At 41.7% G+C, this 24578-nt stretch overlaps 2 protein-coding genes across 4 annotated transcripts; both read right to left on the reverse strand.

The window, feature by feature from the left end:
• Positions 1-226: 226 nt before the first annotated feature.
• On the reverse strand, positions 227-10374 carry LOC142042446 (serpin B6-like). 2 transcript variants are annotated; one of them, XM_075052369.1, is made up of 8 exons: positions 10320-10374; positions 8392-8501; positions 7770-7946; positions 6661-6798; positions 5455-5572; positions 5078-5220; positions 2458-2625; positions 227-1531 (listed from the first exon to the last, which is right to left on the reverse strand). In XM_075052369.1, exons 3-8 carry the CDS (start codon positions 7935-7937, stop codon positions 1127-1129), a joined length of 1140 nt encoding a protein of 379 aa, XP_074908470.1. In that variant the 5' UTR covers positions 7938-7946; positions 8392-8501; positions 10320-10374; the 3' UTR covers positions 227-1126. The 2 variants fall into 2 exon arrangements, with proteins under 2 accessions (XP_074908470.1, XP_074908471.1); XM_075052370.1 differs by lacking the exons at positions 5455-5572; positions 7770-7946; positions 8392-8501; positions 10320-10374 and having other exon boundaries at positions 6661-6785.
• Positions 10375-10616: 242 nt separating this feature from the next.
• Positions 10617-24220, reverse strand: LOC142042445 (heterochromatin-associated protein MENT-like). 2 transcript variants are annotated; one of them, XM_075052366.1, is made up of 8 exons: positions 23873-24220; positions 21795-21971; positions 20567-20653; positions 18219-18356; positions 16138-16255; positions 15405-15547; positions 12698-12865; positions 10617-11811 (listed from the first exon to the last, which is right to left on the reverse strand). In XM_075052366.1, the coding sequence occupies exons 2-8, from the start codon at positions 21960-21962 to the stop codon at positions 11410-11412; spliced, it is 1224 nt and encodes a 407-aa protein (XP_074908467.1). In that variant the 5' UTR covers positions 21963-21971; positions 23873-24220; the 3' UTR covers positions 10617-11409. The 2 variants fall into 2 exon arrangements, with proteins under 2 accessions (XP_074908467.1, XP_074908468.1); XM_075052367.1 differs by lacking the exon at positions 20567-20653.
• Positions 24221-24578: the final 358 nt, after the last annotated feature.

The raw sequence follows: 24578 nt of genomic DNA on the forward strand, positions 1-24578 counted from the left end.
CACTGCAGTCCTGCCCAGAAACCTTGGCTCAGGACCCCTTCGCTGCAAGTCCTTGCAAGGCCACCCCCAACTCAATAGCAACCCAAGTAAGCACCTCCAGTTGGCAGTATTCCAAAAAATCCCATGTTTAACAATGAATGCCAAGCAAGCTATGTAGAAGCTTGTACTTTATCAAGAAATAATTGTTTTCTTCATGCTACAGATGAAATGGATAAAAGAGACAGGGTACCACAGCATTTTAGTTCTTTTATTTCAGGAACAGAAACAGCAAACCAAATGACTGCATTAGGAAAGTTATGTCTTTGGTATTATTCAGTTAAAATAAAATGTTTAAGAGACTATGAATAGGAAAAATATATAACAATAGCAAAAAATTAAAGCTTTGTCATTCAATATCGCATAGACAGCATATGCTTTTTCATTACATTCTTTGTTAAAGGACTAGAACTAGGTGATAGGTAATACACCCAGGTGTCCCGTGGTGATAAAACAATGATCCTCACCCCCTGAATACCCTATAAGGGCATCTGGTACAAAGACATACTTTTATTTCCATTCTTGCCCAAGTGCTTGTCCAGTTATTACAAAAAAAAAGAATCTGTCTAGTTAGGATGCTTAGCAACACTTGGAACAGACTCCTTTCATCTCTCAGGAATGCATCAAAACATTAAATGGATGAGTCCGAAAGGAAGGGAGGGGGGGAAGACTGGGGATAGGAGGAAAAAGGTGGAGGGGAGCTAAAGATGTGCTCCAGCCTTGTCAGAAACAAAATTAATTTATTCCCTTCCTTGGATGTCGCTGCCTGACTCACCACTGCCTGCTAGGCACAAAAAGAAAAGTTACAATGGGAACTGCAAGAACAGACGAAGCATTCACTGAGCAAGAGGGACATTTCTTGTGTCAGGAAGAAGTTGGAGACATCTGCACTCAGGTGCACAGGGCAAGAGCTGTTTTAAATAGCAGTTGCTGTGTATGTCTAAGTAGCTCTGTTATTCTATCCAAGCCTGAGATGAAGACCACAGAAGTGGATTCAGGCACAGCTGAAAGACAACTGATGCAAAAGAGTAGCCCTATTCTAAAGAAAGTTAGCATGTAATGGCAGCTCTTCTGGCAAGGCATCTCCTTTTTAGGGGGAGCAAAATCTGCCACAGAACAAAATGCTGGAAGTTTTGTTGTGCCGGATGAAGAAGAGGAAGGGATGATCAGCAGTGAATTCTGGAACGATCATTGCACAGCGCATCATCATCACTCCTGCTGTGGCAGCTGCCGCTTCAGTGCCTTCTTCATTGACTTCCACAAAGGACTTGTGAACCACTTCAGAGAGCACCAGCTCATTGCCAGCTGAGATTCCCGAGAAGTCTGCCTTCCCTAAATCAAACGCATCGGGCATTCCCATGCTGCTCAGAAGGGGTTTCAGATCATAATCTTCTTCCAGTTTAAATCTGGGTAAAGACACCCTCACCTCCGTACAGTCCATCATTTCAGGATTGATCCAATCTATCAGCTTCTCATACGTAAGTTCTCTTTCCAGCTGAAGAAAAACCCCAAATTTACATCATTAAAATGAGAAAAAAAATCAGTTTTACACAGCCAAAAGTAGCGATTACTGTGTTTGTTTACATCATGCATAACATGCATCTTTTTTTCCAGGGTTTAGAGTTTCTCAAGTCAAAAGTGCAAGTTACACTTCTCACTAAGGACTACAGCCCCAGCTAAGATCAGTCCCATATGCTTTTGGTAGATAGAATAAGGATCAGTCCCTTCCACATACAGTTTACTTTTATAAAACATGTTAGATGGTGTGGGGTTTTTTTACATATGGGAAGCAAAGGCACAAAAGAACTGATGACAAGGTCCCAAAGAAACTGAAACCACTTCTTCTGTCTCTTAACCAAAGCATCCTCCTTCAGGTTGACAGACTGATGAAAAAGTCTGCTCACACGGCGCTTTGCAGTCAGCGTTAAAAAACCTTGTTAATAAATTCCTTGTCCAGAGAATGAAATAGCTAAAACTTGTATCATGCCTCCAGAAGAGATTGTACATTTTCCTGTGAGCCCATTTCCAGGTGGTGGGCCAGAGAATCTGCCAGCTGTTCAGAACGGAAGATGGATGGGACAAGCTATAGGACTTCCTAAAGAGCTCCCCCAAATCCCTTCTCACCATGTATGATGCTCACCATACTGTGCCTTCACCATAATCACAGCTAACCTCTGCTCCTGAGGAGGGGGTCAGGCCTCCTTCTGGAGCCTCAGGCTAAGGGGGCAGCACACAGCTTGACCAGTGGTGATACAAGGCATGCCAATCACTTTGGGAGCAGGGAGGTGAGGGACATTTCAGCTAGTGCTGAGCACCAATGACATAACAGCTTTGGAACTGAACTGTAGGTCTATATACAATATCAAAACTTTCTTCCCTGGAAGGATACAGACCATCTTTACATTTAGCTCAACAACTTACGCTTTCCAAGCCAGTGGATCCATCCTGGATTGCATCGGGGAGCAGGATGATCATGCTGAGTTCGTTACCAACGTAAGGGAGCTCAAGGATTTTGGTCTGGAAGTCCCCAATATAGGTCATGTTAAATTTATCCTTCTTGAACATCATCTGCACAGGTTTGGTCTCTTTCTAAAAATAAAGATATGTCAATAGTTAGTACTGAGCTAGTATGCTAGTCTGAAAATGCAAAGCAGGCATCCAGTTAGGGCTTTTTAGAGTTTCACTAGAGTGAACACACCAGAGCACACCCCCACCACTGTCTTTCGTAAAGCAAGAGGTAAGAAGTAAGGATCCCTGAGATTTAATTTTAATTACTAGTGTGGAAATGTCTGTGAAGTTTCCTTTAAGGCAGAGAGGCAAGGATACATATTTGCTCACTTATAAACTAATGACAAACACTAAACAGAGCTGCTGAGAAACAGGGCTTGTGTTCCTTGCTTTAAATGAATACATAGTAATTTCAATGTAGGTACTTTCATTTTTAGTTCATGTGGCTCCAAATGCTGTAACAAAGAGGAATTAAAATATTTTAAAATTATACTAAAAATGCCAAGAAAGTGAGAGCGCTATTTTGAATTCTTAAAAGTCACATGGACAGTAAGGAGGGGAGAGATGTGTCTTCTCAATTTAATTCTCTGCTATCTCCTTCCATTTTCACATGGAGCATCAGTTACTATTGTTTACATCATTATTTTCCACCTTTTCATTTAAGAAAGAGTTTCATTGCTTTCTCCTTACATTCATGAGATTAAAAACAAAAACCCACTTGCATTGTTAAGTAAAGCCCATCAAAACAATGTCCACAGCAAACATGGCAGAAATTATTTTGCAGCAGCAATGACACGTGAAAAGGACGGATAAGCAAAGAAAAGGCCACACAGCATGTGAAAATCATCCAGCGAGTCATAGGAAGTGCAAGAGTGACAGAAATAATGTCACAGGATGCTGGAAAGACTCCTGGGATGTTAAAGCAACTCTTTGCTACTGGACAGATTGTAATATAACTAGCTTAGAACTTCAGGTTACACCTGGGATTTCCAATTCCTCATTTGAGCCTACTCACACACTTCTGCAGCTCATCAGTAGCTAGTCATTAGTAGGATGACAATACAAACTTAATCCCTTTAGTTTTACAAGCAAAGAGATTTACAGTTGTTTGCCTAACTGAGTTCCTTGGGTGAGCCAAGGCAGCATTCCCCCACCTTACATCTTACAACTTTCTCCAATAGTTATCTGGATCCCAAAGACTCCAATATTAAAATGATATATAATATACTCTATATTTACAAAGGAAAAGGTAATCTCAGAGCTAGGCGGGCCTTATTTCAGGAACATTAAGATTTAGGCCATGAGCTCACCATAGCACAGTACCCAACACAGAATTATCACTGAATTTGCCTCCTCAGGAGGGAAAAAATCCTATGCAAAGCTGTAAGCTTGGGTTTTCTGTGACATCTCTGTAGCAAACCGATGCCAAACCTTCCACATGTGGTAGCACTACACAATATTCTATCACAAGCCAAAAGGCAGATTATTCATCTGCACTGCATGCTGTTGGTGTTGCATCTTAAAATCTGGTCCTAGGTTTGCACTGGTCCAAGGAAAAGAAAATTGAATAGTGTATCTGGATAGCCTGTTAGTGTTTTCAACACATTTCAACAGAGAGAGGGAAAGGTGTCAGGAACCAAGTCAGTCCAGTGGTTTCTGAAGTGCTACAGTAGGTAGTAAGGGGTGAGTAGTAACATTCCCTATTTGAAGAGGGGTATTAGAAGTTTCAAGCATTCTTAGATACATATCATCACTGGGGAAGTCAGGCATGAGGGCTTCAATTTTGCATAGTGTTTGTTTTAAGCAAGTGAGTTAAGGAAGTCATGTTACCAGTTCTTGTAAGTGACATGTGGAGGCATACCCAGAGTTTGAGGTGATTCTGAGGGGCAGCCATGGCCTGCTAATTATAGTAGCCAAGTCTTCAAGAGCACTGATCTACTTCTAAAAGCAAGATAGTATAGCATAGAGATCTTCAAAGCATGGTTGGTTGTTGTTTTTTTTTCTTTAATTTATTTTGAATCAGTTCAGTAGTAGAAATGCAGCAAAAAAAACACTGACTGAAGAAGACCTATATTCAGAAGTTTCTGTACATGTATAAGTGCTCTACAACCCAAAGGAAAATTTCTTTTCTTATCCACACCAGTTTTATGCTGAAATAATCAAGTTCACCAACTTCTGTGAAATTGTTCACAACACTCAAATAGCCTGACAGCTTCTCTCAGTTTTCTTCAGTTCTAAGTTCTGTAACTATGTAGACGGCTACCTCTCTCAAACAAGAAGGATAAAAGGAAAAAAGAGACAGAATGAAAGAAATACTTAATTGTTATATTAAAGTTTCTAGTAATCATATGAAACTTAACAGAAACTAAACAAAGAGAGTGTTCATATTAAAGGGATGGGGTACAAGGAATTTCATACAGCCTACCCAGGGTGACCTTGTGCTTGCTTGATTTTTTTTTCTTCAGAGTTAAGTGTATTAATTTCAGAGTACTTCAGAGTAACAGTGTATTGTCAACATTTTAGCACATCATACCTCATTAATCTGAAATGGCATTTCTGCTGTTCTCTCTTTGTTGAACTGCTTTTCCCAGCTGCCTTTGAAATAGATGGCATTCACCAACACAAGTCTGGTCAGTGAATTGAGAATCCCCTCTGCCAACAGGTTCTGAATTTTACCTTTATGATACATAGAAAAAAACCACATTTTTTAATAATTAGATACATGTCAAACTTGTCTAATATAGTATCTACTCGGTAATTAATACACAATAGACAAGAGAATTATGTACCAAACAGAGCAAGAGCTCAATGTTTCAGTTTTTTTAATTCACAATATTATATCTTGAAACAGCTGTTTACCCAAGCCATGGCTACCATTAAATACACCATGGCATTTTGCAAAATACTCACCTTCAGTTCTTTCCTCTACCCAGCCATTTATTTGTTTTCTGGAATCCTCCCAAGCTTGTATGAAGTCAGTCTGTTCTAGTCCAGCATGGTAGAATTTCTGACTCAACTCTATAAATGACTAACATGGACATTCAGAACAGCTTTTCAGCAATGTATTTTACTCTCATTCAGCCACAGATGATTCTTAAATACACCAAGAAAATCTGCCCACTTTCGTCCACCAGCTTCATATAAAGCCATTAAAGTTTTGTCTGACATGTTCCTATTAGGTTCTATACCACCTATCTGAACTAGCAATTGTCAGCTGTATGTTATTAAGTTAAATGGCTTGTTTACTGTGCTACAAAGTTCTACATAACTGAGAAATGATGTGACTAGGGTTTTTTTTTGGGGGGGGGGGGGGGTGCTTCAGAGAGAGAACATATGATTTTGAAATTTATGTGGAGAGAAGCTTACAATGTCAAACCTTCCAGACTAATAGAAAACTTTTAGTTCAGAGGGTAAACTGATCTTTCTTAGAGAGAGAAAAACATACCTTCTCTCTGATTTAATATAGTTAGATCTTTATTACACAGACGCAAAGTTTTAGAATACAATCCATGTAATTTTTATCTGCTAGACAAATGAAACACTATCATTCTTCATAAAAAGAATCACTAAATCACTCCCAGAGGAAAAAACCAAAACCACAAAGCCTTACATCTTGCTTCTAGGGAAGCACCTAAAGGCACATGTGTAACAATACCTATTATCTTTATTTAGATCTTCTTATAAGGAAAATATTAGAAGTCACACAATCCTCTCAGAATGATCTTTGGATGACTTACATAACAGAAAAACTACGAAATACTGCCCACGCTAAAGAGCAATAACAATTCTTTTTTCTCCTATTTACACACGATCAAGGGAAGAGAGATACGTCAACCATTTGTCTCACAGCCAAAAATATGAATGGATCATGGAGCCATGAAGATTTAGAGTCAATTTTATAGTGGTCTGCACCAGTTGTGCATTCAGATCACAGGTTATCTAAAAGGAGCTTCTCCACCAACTTCAGATACCAAGCTCTGACATAATCTGCTGCATTGGTATGTCTCAGCCTAGAACATTTGGGAAGTAAAACCCAAAGCCTGCCTTTGGCCTCCAAAGGTGACAGGTAGCAAGTACATTATACTGAAAAACACCACAAATGTAATGGTTACTTACTGAGAGAAACTCAAATGTCTTTTCTCCATAAAGTCGGTTAGCAGTTTTCAGTATATATTTGGTGTTTGGATCGTTAATTTTAGCGAGAAGCGACTGATACCCATTGTGAGCATCCTTGGCTTTGTTCAGAGAAAGCACCTGTAGAAGACAAACATCCTCAGCAGAGTCCATGCCTTCTCTAAACACACTTGCTTCAGTACAACTTTTGGTTTTTTTTAATGACTTTTGGGTTTAAAAACTGTGACTTGAAGCCAAAAGATTTCTCATCACACCTTCTACCTGGAGCTTAACATGCAAGTGACATATGATGCACCCCACCAGATGTTGTACAAGTAATAAATTAGGGAGCAGAAGAGTCAGCAATGTTTAGTTTCCTTCACTCAAGCCAAGCATCAGAGGATCAAGGAATGGCTGAGGTGGGAAGGGACCTCTGGTATAACCCCCTTGCTCAAGCAGGGCAATAATATAATACAATATTAGATAAACTTTTTAGATTTAAATGAAAGCAAAATATGTGTTTATACTCCTCTTCCACTTTGAAAAAGAGGCAAACATAATACAAAAGTGACTGATTATGCATTTAATACTGTCAATTGTGTATGTAAAAAATACACCAAGTAGTATTTGCCACCTGAGCAAGTTTAAAAAAAACAACGTGCAGCTACCATTCCGACATGCATACAATGTTCACATTTTTAATATATTTTTTTTAATGTGTCTGGCTACACTTTCAAAACACATGTAATCTGATATTAAGCCCAAAGAAGAAAGTAGAAGAAAATATTTTATGTAGCTAGAGATTCATCAAACCTACAAAAAAAATGACATGCTGAAGGAAGCTCTCTCTGTCTCAAAAAAACAAAGCCACAACCCCCCCCCCCCCCCCCAACAAAACCCAGAAACCTCTTAATTTCATACCAAAGGAAGCTCCCCCCAATAAAAACGTTAAAAACAGGTACTGCTTACATACATACCAAACAAAGACCTCTGCTCTCCACGACCAGAATGACAATAATAGTTTAGCATAACTGCAGGTCACAAACTATAATGCAGATTTGTTGCTCATGTGGTCCCATCACATTCAATACACTAAATTTATTTAGACATACCTTTGCTATTTGGGCTTCGGTATTACCTTTTGAACCCAGCAAAATCATGGACAAAGCAGAAGAAATACTAAAAGGAGAAAAGAATAGATTCCGCCCGCTTCTGTTCTCACACAGCTTTCTTAGGAGGTCGAGTGCAAAAGTGGTATTTGCTGCACAGAGGCTATCCATTGTTCAGAGCTTGGGAGATAAAAACACAAAACAAGAATGGCTCATATTTATTTGAATACAAGGTCACAAGTTATTTGCCTTTTACATTTCCCAGTATAAACTATGCAGCAAATGCCATAATTAGGTTGAAAAATTATCAACTCACTGAAAAACTGATTTGGTATAACAAGCACCTTAAATCCCATACTAGGCACTTGAGTTATTTTAGGGATTTATTGTTTGCTTTTGTATTTCAATCCCATACCTGTAACAGAGACAGCAATTCCCACTGGTGTCATTAGACTCTTCACTGGGTAAATAATATTACATCTTTTGAGATGATCAGATACAACAATACTTTGTTTAGGACTTATTAAAACAAGTTGCTTTTGACTTCACAAAGACAATTACTTGCCTTTATAGGAAAGCCAGAGCAAAGAGTTAGGCATCAGAATGGCAGAATATAAACTCTTACCTTCTCTAAGTCTATGTATCTTCAGTATTACCTTCAGCTTACTTATACGTGTGCACGCTGTGTTTTAAACCTAACAGCCAGTCTGGGAGAAGTCAGCAGAATGATTTGACCTGCGAGATTAAAAAAGAAAAGAAAAAATGTTATTTGGTCAGCATGACAAATTACTGTCATTTCCTGCTGTAGTACAAAGAAAAATCAAAGTCCATTTCAGTTCCATTTTATTGCCTGCAACACGGAAACACACACAATAAGAAAAACCTTCTTATGGTTTTACTGTGCATGCACCCTTTGATATGTGTAACTTGACTCCTGTCATACTCTACATACATCAGCTATGTAGGTAGTTAACTAACCTGAGATTAAATGACATACCTATAAAAGAAGCAATAAATACTAGAATGCTAAGTTAACTACAGGTAAGATATCAGCTGGGAGTGTTTTGTTCTTCCCTTAAGGCAGTGCCTAGTGTTGATGTGTTGCTACAAAATACAAAACCAACACCTAATTCATACTACTGATTCATTATCTCAAATAGGTGGAAGGAACGAGTTTCTACATGCATCATTCTTCCACCCAAGAAAATTTCTTGCTAGTAGCTTTGCTATAAACAGTAGCAACTTTCCTCCCATTTCTCTTCTCCCATAACTGGGGTTAAAAAAAGGCAAGCTTAGATGGAAACAATCCTCCAATTCTGTCTGAAATGAGTAATTTAACTACATGTACTTTACAGCTAAGTAGGAGGCACTTAGCATCTTCAGTTTGTATTAGTTATGGTGAAGACAAGAATTTTCCTACTGTCCTAATACCTGCAGATTGCTAGCAGTAAGGATTTTTGACCCGGAGGTCAAAATGCACAGGAATAATGACAGCAGCAAGCAGTTATTATCTAGAAAGTTTCTGTAGGGCTTCCATGACAGGCAAGAATTTACAGACAAAAGGACACAACTCACACTAATTGCCTACCTGAAAAATCAGTGCATTTAACCAAACTAAGTAATATTTCAACAGCTGTGACACAAGGCTAGGAGTTATATCTGTACAGTTATCCACGCTTTCCCTGCAGTTCAGGAATAGCAACATTAACTACTGATACCCCTCTCATCAGAGCAGTTTTGGAGGCAATACACAACAACTGCACTTTAAGGAACAAAACCCATATGATACAAACACATATTTGTCAGCCAGTTGTAAACGGTTTGCTGCAAACCCCTCAGTGATCAGAGGGTTTGCTGGCAGCAACTCATTCCTCGCCCTGGTCTCCCCGCAGGCTCTGCGGGTCAGCAGCGAGGCACTCGCCTGGAGGTCTCTGGATGTTCCTACCACCATGAATTCGAAGCATATATTCTCAGCAGCAGACACCTACGCTTTAGGGCACTCTTTATGGACAGAAAGCCTGTATTCACACTGCAGCGTCTCTTCCCAGCTACCGGTTTTACGAAGGGGGGAACCCCAAAGCGGGCGTTCTGGAGGGGAAAGGCGAGCAGGCGGCGGGACGCGGGGGAGGACACCGGCCCCCACCGCCGGCTGGCGGCCCCCGGGCCTCAGCAGGGGCCGAGAGGAGCCCCGCAGATCGGACGCCGTCCTAGCAGGCTCCGGCACAAAAAAGCCACGGGCTTGGCACACACACCCCCCCCCGGGGCGAAACGACTCTCCCTCCGCCCCCGCACTGCACCTGGCACCATAAAAAAGACGCTAAAACTCAACATTGCCGGGGCCTCCCCGTCCCTCCTGCGCACAAAAAGCGTTCCCTACGCACCGCTGCGACTCCAGCGGACGAGAAGCAGAAACCACGTCACGGAAAAAAAAAATAAATAACAAAAGCAACGCCACGCAGCCTCTACTTTTTAAAAACAACAAAAACCACAAGCGCAAGCTTCCCGTAGGAAACGGCAACGGCATCTCCAAGACAACGGGGCCGCCGCACTTACCCCAGCGGGCGCCGCGGTCCCGTCCTGCCGGGGCCCTTCCCCTTCCCCGGAAATATGGCGCTGCCGAGGGAAAGGGCGGGAGCTCGGCCCTCGCCTCAGCCGTGCCCCCGGGGTTAGCCGGCAGCTGTGGCGTTTCCCCGGTGGCTGTCGACGAACCGCCGCAGCCCCTCCGGACAAAATGTCCGCCACCACCGCGGGGAACCATCACAGGGCCCCCCCTGCCCCCTCTCTTTATATCTCCGCAGGCCTCGCCTCGCCACAGCTGGGGGGTTTTCACCTCAGCCTCCCTCCTGTGGCAGAGCGGATAGAAAACACTTGCGGTCCGTGAGGGGTTGTTATTATTATAAATAATTATTTCTGAAGTGGGGGTTGTTTTGAACGAAAGTGAGCTGTTGCTGTAGCTGGAGACCGTCTGGGCTTGGCCCCTCCTCGCATACCTGAGGGTCTGAGTGATGCCAATAGCCCATGTAGAGGTGTATTTTTTAATTTTTTTTTTAGGGAGTGATGTGTGATGCTTATTTGAGGTTAATTGGGAGCTGATGAAGACTTTACAGCTGGGATGCGGAGGGAAGGCAAGGGGATGGCTGCAGGCCTTGGGGAGGGAGGGTCTGCCTCCAGCTGTAATGCAAGGACCTAATCAAGGGCAAAACAGGAGCTGGACTAACTGCTGCGGGCTGGGAGTAAGTGCCGAGACCGTGTCTGGATCAGGGGTCTAGTCATGAGGGTGAGGAGAAGGGACTGTGTTAGCATACATTTATAGACACCGCTGTGAGGGGAAGGGATAGAAAAGCCATAGCTAATAGTGGTTAGGACAGAGCTACCCTTGATGGCCTGGTCTGAAAGACAACCAGGATTGCTCTGTGGATGCCAGGCATCGTGCGCTCCCCTTGGCCCTGCCGTGGTTGTCCCTTCAGGGTAGGAGGGTGGTACAGGAGGAGCTGTGCCTCGGGCCCTGGGGTGCGTGGCCTGATGGAGAAAGGGTTCAGGTCCCGCTCCCCCCAGTTGCAGCAGGAGTTTTAGGTTTTGGTGTTTGCCTCTGTGCTGGCAAGGTTGAGCGTCTCCTGCTCTGCAGGGCAAGGAGTAACTCAGACTAGGGTGAGCAGAGTCTGCCGAAGAAGAGGATGGTTTGTGATTTGTTGTGTCTGATGAAGAAGAGAAAAGGGTGGTCAGCTTTAAAAGTCATTGGTGGTGCTTTTGATCTCAGCACCAGGACACCTGTGGCAGCTGCTGCCTCAGTACCTTCTTCATTGACCTCTACAAAAGCTTTGTGAATAACTTTTGAGATGAAAAGATCCTTCTTCACTGACATTCCTGTGAAATCAGCCTGAACTGGGTCAAAAGCATTTCGTATCCCCATGCTGCTCAGAGTTGATTTAAGGTCATAATTCTCTTCCAGCTTCAACTTAGGCAGGTACAGATCCACTTTAGCTTTCATCATATTGGCTGATTTGGTCCATTCAGTCAATTTCTCATAGGTCAGCTCACTTTCCACCTGCAATGAGTTGAGGAAGAAAATAGTTGGAATGCAAAGGACAGAGACAAGACATGCACACACCAGCGTCTTAACGCTCATCAAGAACATGTAAAACAGAGCCCGGCTACCAGCAGTGGGTACAGCTGGAATGTGCGCCACGTTCATAGGGCATGATCCTGCAAAGTGCCAAGTGACTTATACTGCTGTTTATTCTCTTAAAGGTGGTGAGGTATAGGCCTGAACTCTCAGAGTAGTTCATTATTTTTTTTCTGGTGTGAAGAATACTGCTTTTCTGCAAACTGTGACTCATAATGATATTAACAGGCACTTGCTATGTGTATATATGGATAACTTTTCTCTTAGTAGTGGTAAATAAGTGCAACACATGGCACCTCAGGTACAAATAAAAAGATGTTTGCCCTGATCTCTTTAGAATCTGAAACTGATCCTGGTGTGGTCATGAGTGGCTGTTGATACCTTCCGGGTCAGGGTAGTCAGCGCTTATGAGAAACCTCACTTAAAGTATCGGGTGCAAATCTGGACTGCAAATGTCATAAACATGAATTAATGCAGCCCTCAGGAGAAGACAACTGCAGGGCAAGGTGATTCAGATTTGGTCCTTGCTTTCCTTGTGCTATTATGGTAATAGAAAAGAGGACACAAAATAGGCTAAGACAGGTGTGTGGACATAGTTTTTAGATGTATCCCTAAGTAAAATACTATGTTTGCAATATTATCAGATGCCCTGAATCCTAAGCTGAGAAATCATGGTGTTACAGTTTAAAAAACAAAGTATGCACGCATCAGAACCTATTCTACCCTGATTTTGAAGCTCCTTCTTCCTCACTCTTTTCATCTGTTACTGTCTCATAGTATATGTGATGCAACAGTAGGTCAGTTTTACCAGCTCCAGACCAGTAGTGTTATCATGGATGTCATCTGGTAGGAGAACGAACATACTGAGTTCGTTTTCCACATATGGCAGTTCAATGATTTTGAATTTCATGGTTGTTTCATGGAGCATCAAAAATTCATCTCGCAGAAACATCATCTGTACTGGTTTAGTCTTGGTCTGTGAAAAAATTCAGACATAAAAAATAGTGTTACTTCATTCCTTAAAATGGATGATAAAGTTTATTTTCTTCATTGAACTGAAAGCAAAAATTTGTAAACAAATACAAGACTCAGCAGTATTTGGATACTTGGTACCCTTTCCTTTGGACAGTATCACATACAACCCCTTTTCAAAGTCATTGGGATCGTTATCAAAATTCAGCATAGACACATATGCTAACTGAATAACATGTAATATATTTCTCATTTTAAAATAAAGGAGTTAGCTTTGATAAGCAAGTAACTACTGTAAGTGTTTCATGTTTTCTCCCAAGGGTTACATTTCTGGAGTGAGGGCCTTGATGGGGGGGGGGCGGGGGGGATGTTGACTTTCTTCCCCTGGATGGCATCAACTCTTTTGCCTATTTTATCCTTCCAGGCAATACTGATTGTCTCACTTTGCCTCTGAACCATATTTTCTGTGACCCATGCTGCATTTTCCTCTTCCCCAAAACACAGAGGACCGGATTACCAAATGGAATTGGATTACCCAATAGTCTGAACTCCTATGCTGTATTATGTTCATAGAGCTTTTATTAATATATCGACTCTCTCCTTTACATTGTTACATTTGCACGCAAAAGGCTATCTGTTTGCAGGCTTTGCTGTTGGGTACCTTGTGAATTAAACCCTCTCTGTGCACCAACGTATTGGGTTTATGTGGCAAGGTTTTTTTAGCTGCGGGGCTGCAGGGATGGCTTCTGTGAGGAGACATCACAAGCTGCTTCCATGTCAGGCAGACCCAGTTTCAGACAGCTCCAAGATGGACCCACCACCGGCCAAAGCTGAGCCGGTCAGTAATGTTGGTAGCACCTCTGTGATAACATATTTAAGAAAGGGTAAAAACTGCTGTGCAACAGCAGCTGGGAGAGAGGAGTGAGAAAACGTGAGAGAAACAACTCTGCAGACACCAAGGTCAGTGAAGAAGGAGGGGGAAGAGGTGCTCCAGGCGCTAGAGCAGAGATTCATCTGCAGCCTGTGCTGAAGACCACGGTGGAGCAGATATCCATCTTGCAGCCCATGGAGGACCCCATGCTGGAACAGGTGGATGTGCCCGCCTGGCTGCAACCCATGGAGAGCCCACACTGGAACGGGCTCCTGGCAGGACCTGTGACCCCATGGAGAGGGGCCCACTCAGGTGCAGGTTTTCTGGCAGGACTTGTGACCCCCGTGGGGGACCCACGCTGGAGCAGTCTGTTCCTGAAGGACTGCAGCCTGTGGAAGGGACCCATGCCAGAGCAGTTTGTGAAGAACTGCAGCCTGTGGGAAGGACCCATTTGGACGTGAAGGACTGTATCCCATGAGTGGGAGCCCACACGGGAGCAGTGAGAAAGTGTGAGGAGGAAGGAGTGGCAGAGACAATGTGTGATGAACTGACCCCAACCCCCATTCCCCCATCCCCCTGCACTCCTGTGAGGGATAGGTAGAAGAGTTGGGAATGAAGTTGAGCCTGGGAAGAAGGGAGGGGTGGGGGGAAGGTGGTTTATATTTGGTCTTATTTCTCATTAACCTACTCTGATTAGTTGACATTAAATTAAATTAATTTCCCTAAAATGAGTCTGTTTTGCCCGTGACGGTAATTGGTAAATGATCTCCCTGTCCTTGCCTCAACCCATGAGCTTTTCATCCCATTTTTCTCCCCCTGTCCTGTTGAGAAAGGGTAGTGATAGAGAGTCTTGGTGGGCACCTGGCAGCCAGCCAAGGTGAACCCACCACAGCCATGTACCATGAGGGATCCTAAAACCGCACATGTAGCATAGTAGGTTTCAGATATACTGTCACATCATCAACAGAATTGTTTCGCATTGCCTGGCATACAAAAGGTGTTTGCATTCGTAATCTATGTCAAACAAGATACTTGCTTCCATTGACAACTAATTTTGCTTGCCTTTGACACAGTCCAAAAATATGCACGCAGTCAGCTACTGTGAATTGTCAGTGCATGATCGTTGAAATACTGTTAGCTCAATAATGTGCCCTCAGCGTATACTGAATACGTCATTCTCACGCACTCACCTAAAGTCAAACCCCTGTGAAAATTCCCTCTGAGGTTTCATGCAACACCCAGGGTGTGCAAGGAAAGAAGAGCTGGTTCAGTTTCCTTGAACTCAGAGTATAGACTGTGTCTCAAAAGCAGAATAGAGACGTAGGTGTGTAAACATTGCTCTCAAAAGCGACTCAGTCCCTTTTGAAAATGGGATCTTGGTGCTTCGGGAAATTTCCTCTTGTCTTAAGCTACGTGAGCACAGTGTTCTCAAGTGTTTTGATACCAAAGAGCTATTAATTGAAAGGAAAATCCTATTCTCATGGATATGCATAAATAAGATAATGCTGACTTATTTTCACTATGGCAGTTCTCACTGAGTTTATACCATCTGCCCAGCTATGAGCAGTGTTGCAGTGACATACGAAATGCAGGTGTAATATTTAGAAGTTTCTTGCTCTTCCCTAATAGACACATTGACATAGGACAACAGGCATATAGACAAGGAATTTACCTTGCTCAGTCTGAAGGGCATCTCAGAAGTATTTTTCTCTAGAAATTTCTTTTCCCAGTTTCCTTTGAAATAAATGGCATTTACTAAGACCAACACAGTGTGGGAGTTGAGAGATCCTGCAGGCAGCAGATCCTGTATTTTCCCTTCAAAATCAGACAAATAGAACTGTTATTCCAGTGTGACTGTGTAACTCACCAATTGTAATTGTGCCTTCTCTGTGCCTACCTATCTAGCAAAAATGTTTGCATTTGGGAGGGGCTTTTACTGTACATTTTTCAGGGTATACATATGGTAAAATGGATTTTGATGTATCTCTATATCTTTTTTTTTAATATATTGCGATTTTGTTAGTAAATGGCGTTGGAAAGTGGGTAAAGTGGCTAAAGTGGAATAGCTTGGATGTTCTGTGAAGTTAGTTGCAAGCAACTGAAGAATGCAGAAGTAAAACCCTCACTAATCAGAGTGGAGCCACTCAGTATCTATCTACCTGAGCTTCTCTCTGAACAGAAGTCATGCAGAAGAGGCTACGGCATGAAGAATCAAGGAAAGGACCTTGTAAGGAGCAGCAGTTAGGTTTGGAGAGAGGCATTCTTCGAGCTATTTAACTGCACTTTGCTCATCACCCCCGCTGAGCTTCCATCTTTTATGGATCCTTGGCTGCAAGAGCAATAAATGTGGAAATGCCTGCAATTTGAAAGTGAGACAAGAAAAAAGCCATCAGAGTGGTACTTACTCTCAGTTTCATTTTCAACCCATGAATTGATCAGTGCTCTGGCTTGTTCTGCATCTGTCTTAAAGTTTACAGCTTGTGGCTTTGCATTGTAATAGCTTGTAATGAGCTGTAAGAAATTCTGAAAGATAGAATTGGAAAATGTATGCTTATTTAGTTAAATTTGAGTTATAAAAATGTTAGAAATAATCGCTTCAACAGATTATACAATCTACTAATAAATAATTGAAAAAATATAATTTGTTTGAAATGAGATAACCCTTAAAATAAGGTCTGATAACATTCTGTGCTAAATATTAAGTAAGGACTGATCGAACTTCAGTCTCCAGGAAACTGATCATTCAAATTTTTGTGTTTGAAATTTAAAGTGCAAATGTGTAATTTGGAAATATCGCATGAAACAAACATTCTTCACAATTTTTTTTTAATTTATCAAAATGACATTTTATATCATTTAAATACTTTTTCCCTGCTTTATGATGTAGAGTTCAGTACAAGAGGCAAGAATAGTCTCATACAAAGTTGAAACAAAGCTTTTAGTTTGCTTCAGAGGCAAGGAACCTGAGAAGAGTTTATGAAGACAATAGTGGAGGTATAAAGGGAATGTTCTGGTAGAATAAAGTCATGGCAGAAAAGCAGAATTAAGGTTTGCATTGCTGTCTGCTGTGAAACAGTTCATGGAGATTCCCAGCAGGACATTCTCTAGATTCTCTGTAAAGCATATGTACGTAAGATTAAGGAGAAAATGAGCAATAAGCATTCAGAAGGACAAATTACTAGTTACTCAGGAGATCAAAACAAAACCCAAGATCAAAGAACAATGATCTCATTTAAAACCACCTTCCAAGAAATTGTAAGATGATTTAAAAAGATTTCAAAGATATAGGTAATTACAAACTCGTGAGTCTGCATGGGGCTAATGAATAGCTCTAGTGGGTGTATGGTTAAACATCACGTATTGGAAGAGTGTCAACAGCATTTTGTAATAGGAAGTCCTAAATCACAAACCTGTTAGAGTTTTTTGAAGGTGTCAGGAAGCATTTGAGTAAGAAGATTGAGCCATTACAGTCTATCTGGATTACCAAAAGGCATTTTGTAAGACTTCTCACCAAAGGCTGAGCATCCATGGGACTGCACAGATAGGTCTTGTTTATTTAAATGGCTGGAAACCAAGAGTAGGAGGAAGTAGTGTTCACAGTTAAGGGTCGTTACTACTGGACTGCCACAGCTATACGTGCTGGGATCTGTGCTAAAATATTTATTCTATAAAATACAGGTTTAAATATTTACATTAAAATATATATTTATTGAAACATTTTTAAATGATCCAGTGAAGGGTACACTAGAGAGAGTGATTATTACTGTTCAGGAATGAGGTGTTGAAGCTATAATGGACAGCTGCATGAAAAAAATCTGGCCAATAGTGGCCAAAAAAGCAGATACAATTTTAAGAGTTACAAAGAAAGGAGTAGGGAACAAAAAAGAGAATATTAGAATGCCACTGTATAAAGCTATGGTGTGCCCATTATCTGAGTTCTCTACGCAGCACTGGCCTCCCCGGTCTCAAAAATGCTACAGTATAAAAGATACAGAGACAGGAGACAAGGATGACTGAAATATGGAGAAGCATCCTTTAGAGGAAAAACAAACCAATAATGATGCCAACGGGTAGCAGGCTCAAAAAACACAGGCGCTTCCTATAGTTCAGCTATGGAACTCCTGGTGCTGAGGGCTGTGGTAGATTCAAAAGGCAGGTCTGCAAATTCATGAAAGAACAGCTTATCAAGGTCTATGAAGTAGATGTGCCCTCTGGCTCGGGAAGTCCCTGAGCTGCAGATCCCTCGGTGACCAGAGCAGATTCTGGAGAAGCATCACTATACTGTGTGCCTTGTTCCCATGCGCTTCCTAAACTCTTGACCACTGTTGGAGACAAATGGACCTCTTGTCTGTGGAAGGCTAGCCCTGTATGGCTGTCCTCATGTTCTCACTGAAACCACAGTGCTATCACGTGGAAAATTTTTATCATCTCTGTTGACCATCCCTCTTAATGTCAAAATATTCTTAAGTAAAAGTGTTCAACTCACAGGCAGTAACGGGTAGGTCTTTTCCTCATACAGTCGGTTGGCACTCTTCAGCAAGTAGGTGCTGCTGGGTTTGTTGATGGCCGACAGGAGCTCTTTGAAGCCAGAGTGGATGTTTTCAGCTTGTTTGTGCTCAGGATCCTTGGAAAGAGACACCAATCAATATAGAATTTTTTTTTTTCTGTCTGAAGTGTTGCACCTGCTGTGGTTATTTAAAATGCCCAGATTGTTTTAATTAAAAAGGAATTTCAGGGGATGGTTGATGTTTAACCCCAGCCAGCAATTAAGCACCATGCAGCCACTTGCTCGGTCCTCCCCCCTCCCAGTGGGATGGGGAGGAGAATCGGGGGAAAAGAAGTAAAACTCGTGGGTTGAGATAAGAACAGTTTAATAACTAAACTAAACCAAAATATAATAATAGCAATAATAATAAAATATAGTAACAATAATAATAATTGTAATGAAAAGGAATATAACAAAAAGAGAGAGAAGTAAAACCCAAGAAAAGACAAGTGATGCACAATGCAGTTGCTCACAACCCACTGACTGACACCCAAGCAGCGATGGGCCCCTCCTGGCCTACTCCCCCCAGTTTATATACAGAGCATGACATTCTACGGTACGGAATATCCCTTTGGCTAGTTCAGGTCAGCTGTCCCAGTCATGATCCCTCCCAGTTTCTTGTTACACCAGCTTGCTGGCAGAGCACGGGAAACTGAAAAATCCCTAACTTAGGGCAAGTGCTACTTAGCAACAACTAAAACATGAGTGTGTTATCGACATTATTCTCACACTAAATCCAAAGCACACTGTACCAGCTACTAGAAAGAAAATTAACTTTATCCCAGACAAAACCAGGACAGGGATGGAGCCCTTTTTTTGAGTATGTTGCATGTTTGCAGCACTATGTATAACTGGACAAATTATTTTCTGTCTGTAGGGCGATCATCTATTTCTACAGTGCTGCATAGGCCTTTGGAGACATCAGCTGATGGTGCACCCAGGAAGTTGAATCTCCTCATTTCAGTCATGGTCAGGCCTAATTTTCAGTGTCACAAGGGCCCACCAAGGCAGCCTTGCGGCTTTAGAGGAGGTACTCAGTTCTGACAGACACTAATCTCAGGGCATGGATTTATCAACTATTCAGATTTTCTCTGTTTTCACATGAATGTTGCTGTTGCTGTTTGGATTTTGGAGGGAGCTTGTCCTGGATGTCAATGTTGATGGTTTTAGGGAACATGAGCTTGCTTGCCAGCTGTTGCCAGCTGTTGCTTCCCTAATGGAGGAATATGCTGCCTGTCAGCTGCTCCCCTCCAGCTGCTAGGGTGCAGCCTCCTCCTCCATGGCACATACCATGCCCTGCCTGTGAGACACTGAGAGTCTGTTCCACTGACTCATGGTGACTTGTCGTAAGGTTGGTCAGTTGGCATTCCTTGCCCTGGTCTTTTCTCACTCATGCTGAGACATGAGCTGCTAGGAAGGACACCTGGGAAAGAATTTGGTAACCAGAGGCCACAGGATAGGAGCAGTTGGGTTCTGCAAGGGACTGGGAACAGACTGAAGAGGTAATGCAGGGAAATGCCCGAAGGACCAGATTAGGCAGACTTTGCTACAGCTCAGAAAGTCAGCGAGTTGCTAAAATGAATGTGGATGTAATGGTTCATCTTGAAGATTCATCCCCTACCACCTAGGGAGAGAAAGATATGACCTCCTCCCCACTTTTACTTCCATTTGTCTAATCCAGTTTCTTTGAGCTTTCTTTTAGTTTCTGTGCTAAAGAAACATGGCTTGTTTGAGTTTACAGGCTTTTTGGTGCTTAGGGAGTTCATTTGATGAAAAAGATCTGGGCAGTTCCTCCTGGTGGCAAGTCTCTGGGGAGCTGATGAACAAGGGTGAATTAGCGTGTGTTAGCTTAAAGGGGAATTTTGTTTGCCCGATGTGCCCATGCATGAAAAAGGTGGAAGGGAAAAAAATTGGGTAGGGCTGGAGTCAGGTGTGAATGCAGTAGCTGTTTTTCACTACGGAAAAAAAACCTTGAAGCTGATAAGAGAGAGAATTGTCCTGAGCACATTAGGACAGTTGACTTGTTGATATTGCCATAGACCAGCTAAAACCAAGTAACACAGTGTAAGGGTCAATCAAAGTGCTGTTAGTGTCTCAGTTCTGCTTTTAAAGGCCTGGTAATGTTAACTGCTTTTCGCTTTTTCTCTTTCTGTATGTAGTTCTTACTGAAGTGAGACAGTAGATACAGACTGAAGAGAAGAAAATGTTAGAAGGCTAAAGCAGTAGTTGTGATGAACTATTCCTTATCCACAGATTTTTTTCTCTGAGTCTTTTGTTGTAATAAATACCATCTTTCTTTTCTTTGGTCGCCCCAGAGAAGGCCTTGTTGTCTCAGACGAACCTTCTTTTCCTGCAGTCTGGTTAAAATGAAGAACCTGTGATGATGATAAATGTTCATAAAGACAGCTTCTTTTTTGAAGATAAATGTGCCCGAGTGTTACGTAATCATGTTAGTTTTCTATGGTAATTCACCAGTCATGCCTAATGACAGTTAGTCTATTAAAAATTACTGAGGACAAGACTTTACTCTTGATTTAGTCTCTATAACTGTATCATTCTCACATAGACTTTAGTCACATTTGCTGCTTAATAATAGATCAATATCATGGCTCAAATATGAATTTATTTAGATAAATGGTCAGTCAATATCATGGCTCAGATATGAATTTATTTAGATAAATGGTCAGTTCGTGCTTGGCTACATGGAATTTATTTTCAGATAATGACCAAGCACAACAAAGAGCATAGTGCACTTCAGAGTCTTACTACTGCGACAGAAATGTAAAATTATACATTTTATATGTTTAAGTAAATGCATGTAACCTGAAAAAGTACAAGATCGAAAAGTTCTGCTAAAACAGACATAAGTGAAATCATATTTTCAGTACTAGTATGTCTTCATTATTTGTGGGAGGATTACCTTATTTATGGACTATGTCACAAGCAAAGGTATTTGTACTGCTCCTATGCAGCCCAACATGTGTTCAGGAGAGCTTACTAACTTTGGTATGCAATATGAGAATGCAGATATACTGCTTCTTAGAACCAGCTGGGGTCTAGAAGCAGTGATTTTATCTCTGGCACTCCTTTTTCTAGATTATCATATCTCTGTATTAATTTTGCTAATAAAGCTGTCTCTTACTATTTGAGCACTCTATCAGGTGAATTATTCTGTTCAAAAGGCAATTAAAATAGAAGGTAGAGTTCCAAGCAAGACCAGCAGTAGTCTCTAATGTCAGTAATTTCCCTCTGGCAGACCACTTGCAATGCTCTGGGAACTGTAAGCATAAGCTAAACACAGGGGTAGTGCAGAGCAGGGAGATCTTGGAAATAAAGTGGAAGAGCAGTGACCTGCTGGACTGCTGGCAGCATGAGTGGGGTTATCTCCTGTACGCAACGTTATGGCAGGTCACTGTTCTCCCATGTTGTTCCTTTCTGTTCCCCGTGGGCAGACAAATAATGCAATTTATGTGGGAACCACCTCTAAGGTGATATACTGCTAATTTCAGAGCTTACCTCAGCCATCTGGGTTGCAGTGTCACCTTTTGCACCAAGGTAGACCATGGCGAGAGCAGTTGCAATACTCCAAGGAGAAAAGAAAATGTTTTGGCCTTTGGAAATTTCATTCAGCTGTTTGTAAAGGTCCAGAGTGAAGGTGTTGGTTGACACTGAGAGAGACTCCATTGATGCAGCCTGAGACAAATGAGTGTCAGAGAGAGGTAATGACTGCTTCTTCACTTCTTTTAAAAAATGCAAAGCTGCTAGTGGGAGATTGTCTGCACCCTCTAAAATACAGTGCAAAGGTGTCCCTGTAATGGGTAAAATACTGCACAGAGACCAAGTACAGTCAGCTAGTGGGTCTCTTTAAGACCTGCATTATTTCTCCCTTCCTCATCACTTCTCAATGTCCTCAGCTTTTTTATTTATTCTTCATCAGATGAGCACTATTTTAGCTAGAAATGTTTCCACAGACCAAACTTGTTTCAAAACCGCATTTGCTTAAGTTTCATAGAATTATTCTTCAATTCTGAGAGAGTGAAACAGAATCATTTCTCACTGTGCTGCTTTGAGCTTTTTTCTATCTCTTTAACTTCCCGTGCTACTGTTTTCTGCTGAAAAAAGCATGGTGAATTTTTGTGATTCACTGTATGTATTTCAAAGGCTACTAGAGATCTGTAGACTTTTATATGTTCTTGGTGTAGGTAAACCCACATTTGGAAGTTGTAGCTAGATTTGTAAATTACTGGTTTTCGAGTAAACTCTTATATCTTACATACAACCCCAAATAGTTCCTGTTTTCAACAAAAACAAATTTCCCCTGGTTTTCTGCTGGCTTATCAGAACCTGCAGATTTTCCATCCTTGTTCTGCTTCTTTTTCCAAGTATGTTTTTACAGGACAAAACCAAGGCAAACAAAAAAAACCCCAACCCCAGGACTAAACTGATTTTCTATATGTGGATCTAGAACAAACCTGTGCTTCTTATTAACATGTTTTAGATCAATCTAACATTGTTGACAAATATCAGGTTAAATTCAGAAATTTCCATTGCCTCCACCTAAAACATGTATTAAAGGCAGGGTAAGATGGCATCAGGTGAAATGTTAAGCATTTTATCAACAAAAGCAACCGGACATTTAAATCTATCTTCATCCACAATTTACATGCTTAAATCAAAAAATGCCGTCCTCAAAGCCCATTGCTATGCAGCGTTAGAGATGCCTGGAGCCTCTGGGATCCTGGAGTTTTGATTTCAAAGCCTTCCAGTGCTCCACAACTGCTCTGAATCATTCAGAGGTGAATGCCCTGCAGCCTAGCTCATGCCTAAGCATTTTTAGGACCTTCAAATCAGGTATCTCTTACTGCTGTGCCTGGAGATGCTGATACTCCCAGAGCATATCTAGGGAAGAGGGCTGAGCTGAACATTTTTGCCTGAAGAATTTCAAACCGACATCTCCATCTCCTGTTCCCAGAAAGTACCTGAACAGAATCTGCATCGAGCAATCAAGCATTTCTCAGGCTTGAGAGAGAGAACATGTGTGCGTTTCTGTGAGGTTCTCTGGTCTACTAGCCACTTCGGTCATCTGGGAAAGGAAAAGTCTGGATGCCTGATCCAGTAGTTATTTGATACTAATAAAGCAGAGGCTTGAACCAATACACCCCATACTAATAAAGCAGAGGCTTGAACCAATACACCCCATGCTGAGCATCCAAAACACTGTGCTACAGAGTCATGCTGTCTTGTGTGCTCAGTTCCAGGATCAGTAGGAGTGTATTCTCTCCTGCAGCCTGTTCTCAGTCCTCTGCTCTTAAATCAGCTGGCAGCCTGGTGATTAAGGCACCCTTCCTACAGGTGAGGAAACTTTCTGCCCTCCCAGGCTGTGTAGGTTTTGCCCAACCTGGGCTTGCATTCTGACCACTGTGCCTTGGCACAGGGTTTTCCTGAGGGCTACACTTTGTACTAAAAGATGAGCACTCCCATCCCCTGGGTAACTTTTACGCCATTATTTAACTGCTAAGTTCCAAAGAATTTAATGTGAATTTTTAAGACTTCCAAAGTAAAGCTAGTTATTTTGATATGAATATTTACACTACCTGAAATCCTGTGGGAGAGAAGAGTTAAGATCTGTCTTCAGTCGGGATCAGTGGCAGTCTGTGAGGCAGTGAATAGTTTGGGAAATGTAGAAATATTTGCACCTCCCTTTTCTTCTCTACATCCTCTTCTTGTATTAATGTGCATGTTCCCCCATTTATTCCTGCTTCTCCTCTCTATCATCTCTTTCAGAACTTAGAGAGAGACGTCCTCAATTCAAGGCCACTGTTAGTGGATGAATGTCTTGAAATGTGAAGGCCAGTATGCCTTTCTCCCACAAACGTCCTCCACAACCTTGGCGTTTGGCCTGCAGATATGTAGGAACTGCAGAAAAAAATTCAACCACCCTGTGTTGGTGAGGGACATGTTGAAATAATTTTACAGCTTCCTTTTCTTTTTACTCTACAAACTGGGGAAGTTAATAGAAACTAATCTCAAAGATATGGCTAAAAGGGAATACTGAAATAGGCTGTTAGTCTTATTCATCCTGTGGTTAAATTTGAGAGGGGAAGGATTGGAATACTTGCAGCCCTTAGGTCACATAAGGCCCTTATTTTGTGATATTTTACATTTCTGCTCTTCTCTTTCAGAAAGCAGGTCCAAAGGAAGCTCAGAAGGTATTTACACAGTCACCTAAAATAGGTGATGAAATAAGAGTGGACGCTGGACTTATCTGAACTGGTGGATGTTGTTTTAAGAGACTGCTGC

The sequence above is a fragment of the Buteo buteo genome, chromosome 20 (genome assembly GCF_964188355.1).
Source record: "Buteo buteo chromosome 20, bButBut1.hap1.1, whole genome shotgun sequence".
Classification (NCBI taxonomy): domain Eukaryota; kingdom Metazoa; phylum Chordata; class Aves; order Accipitriformes; family Accipitridae; genus Buteo; species Buteo buteo.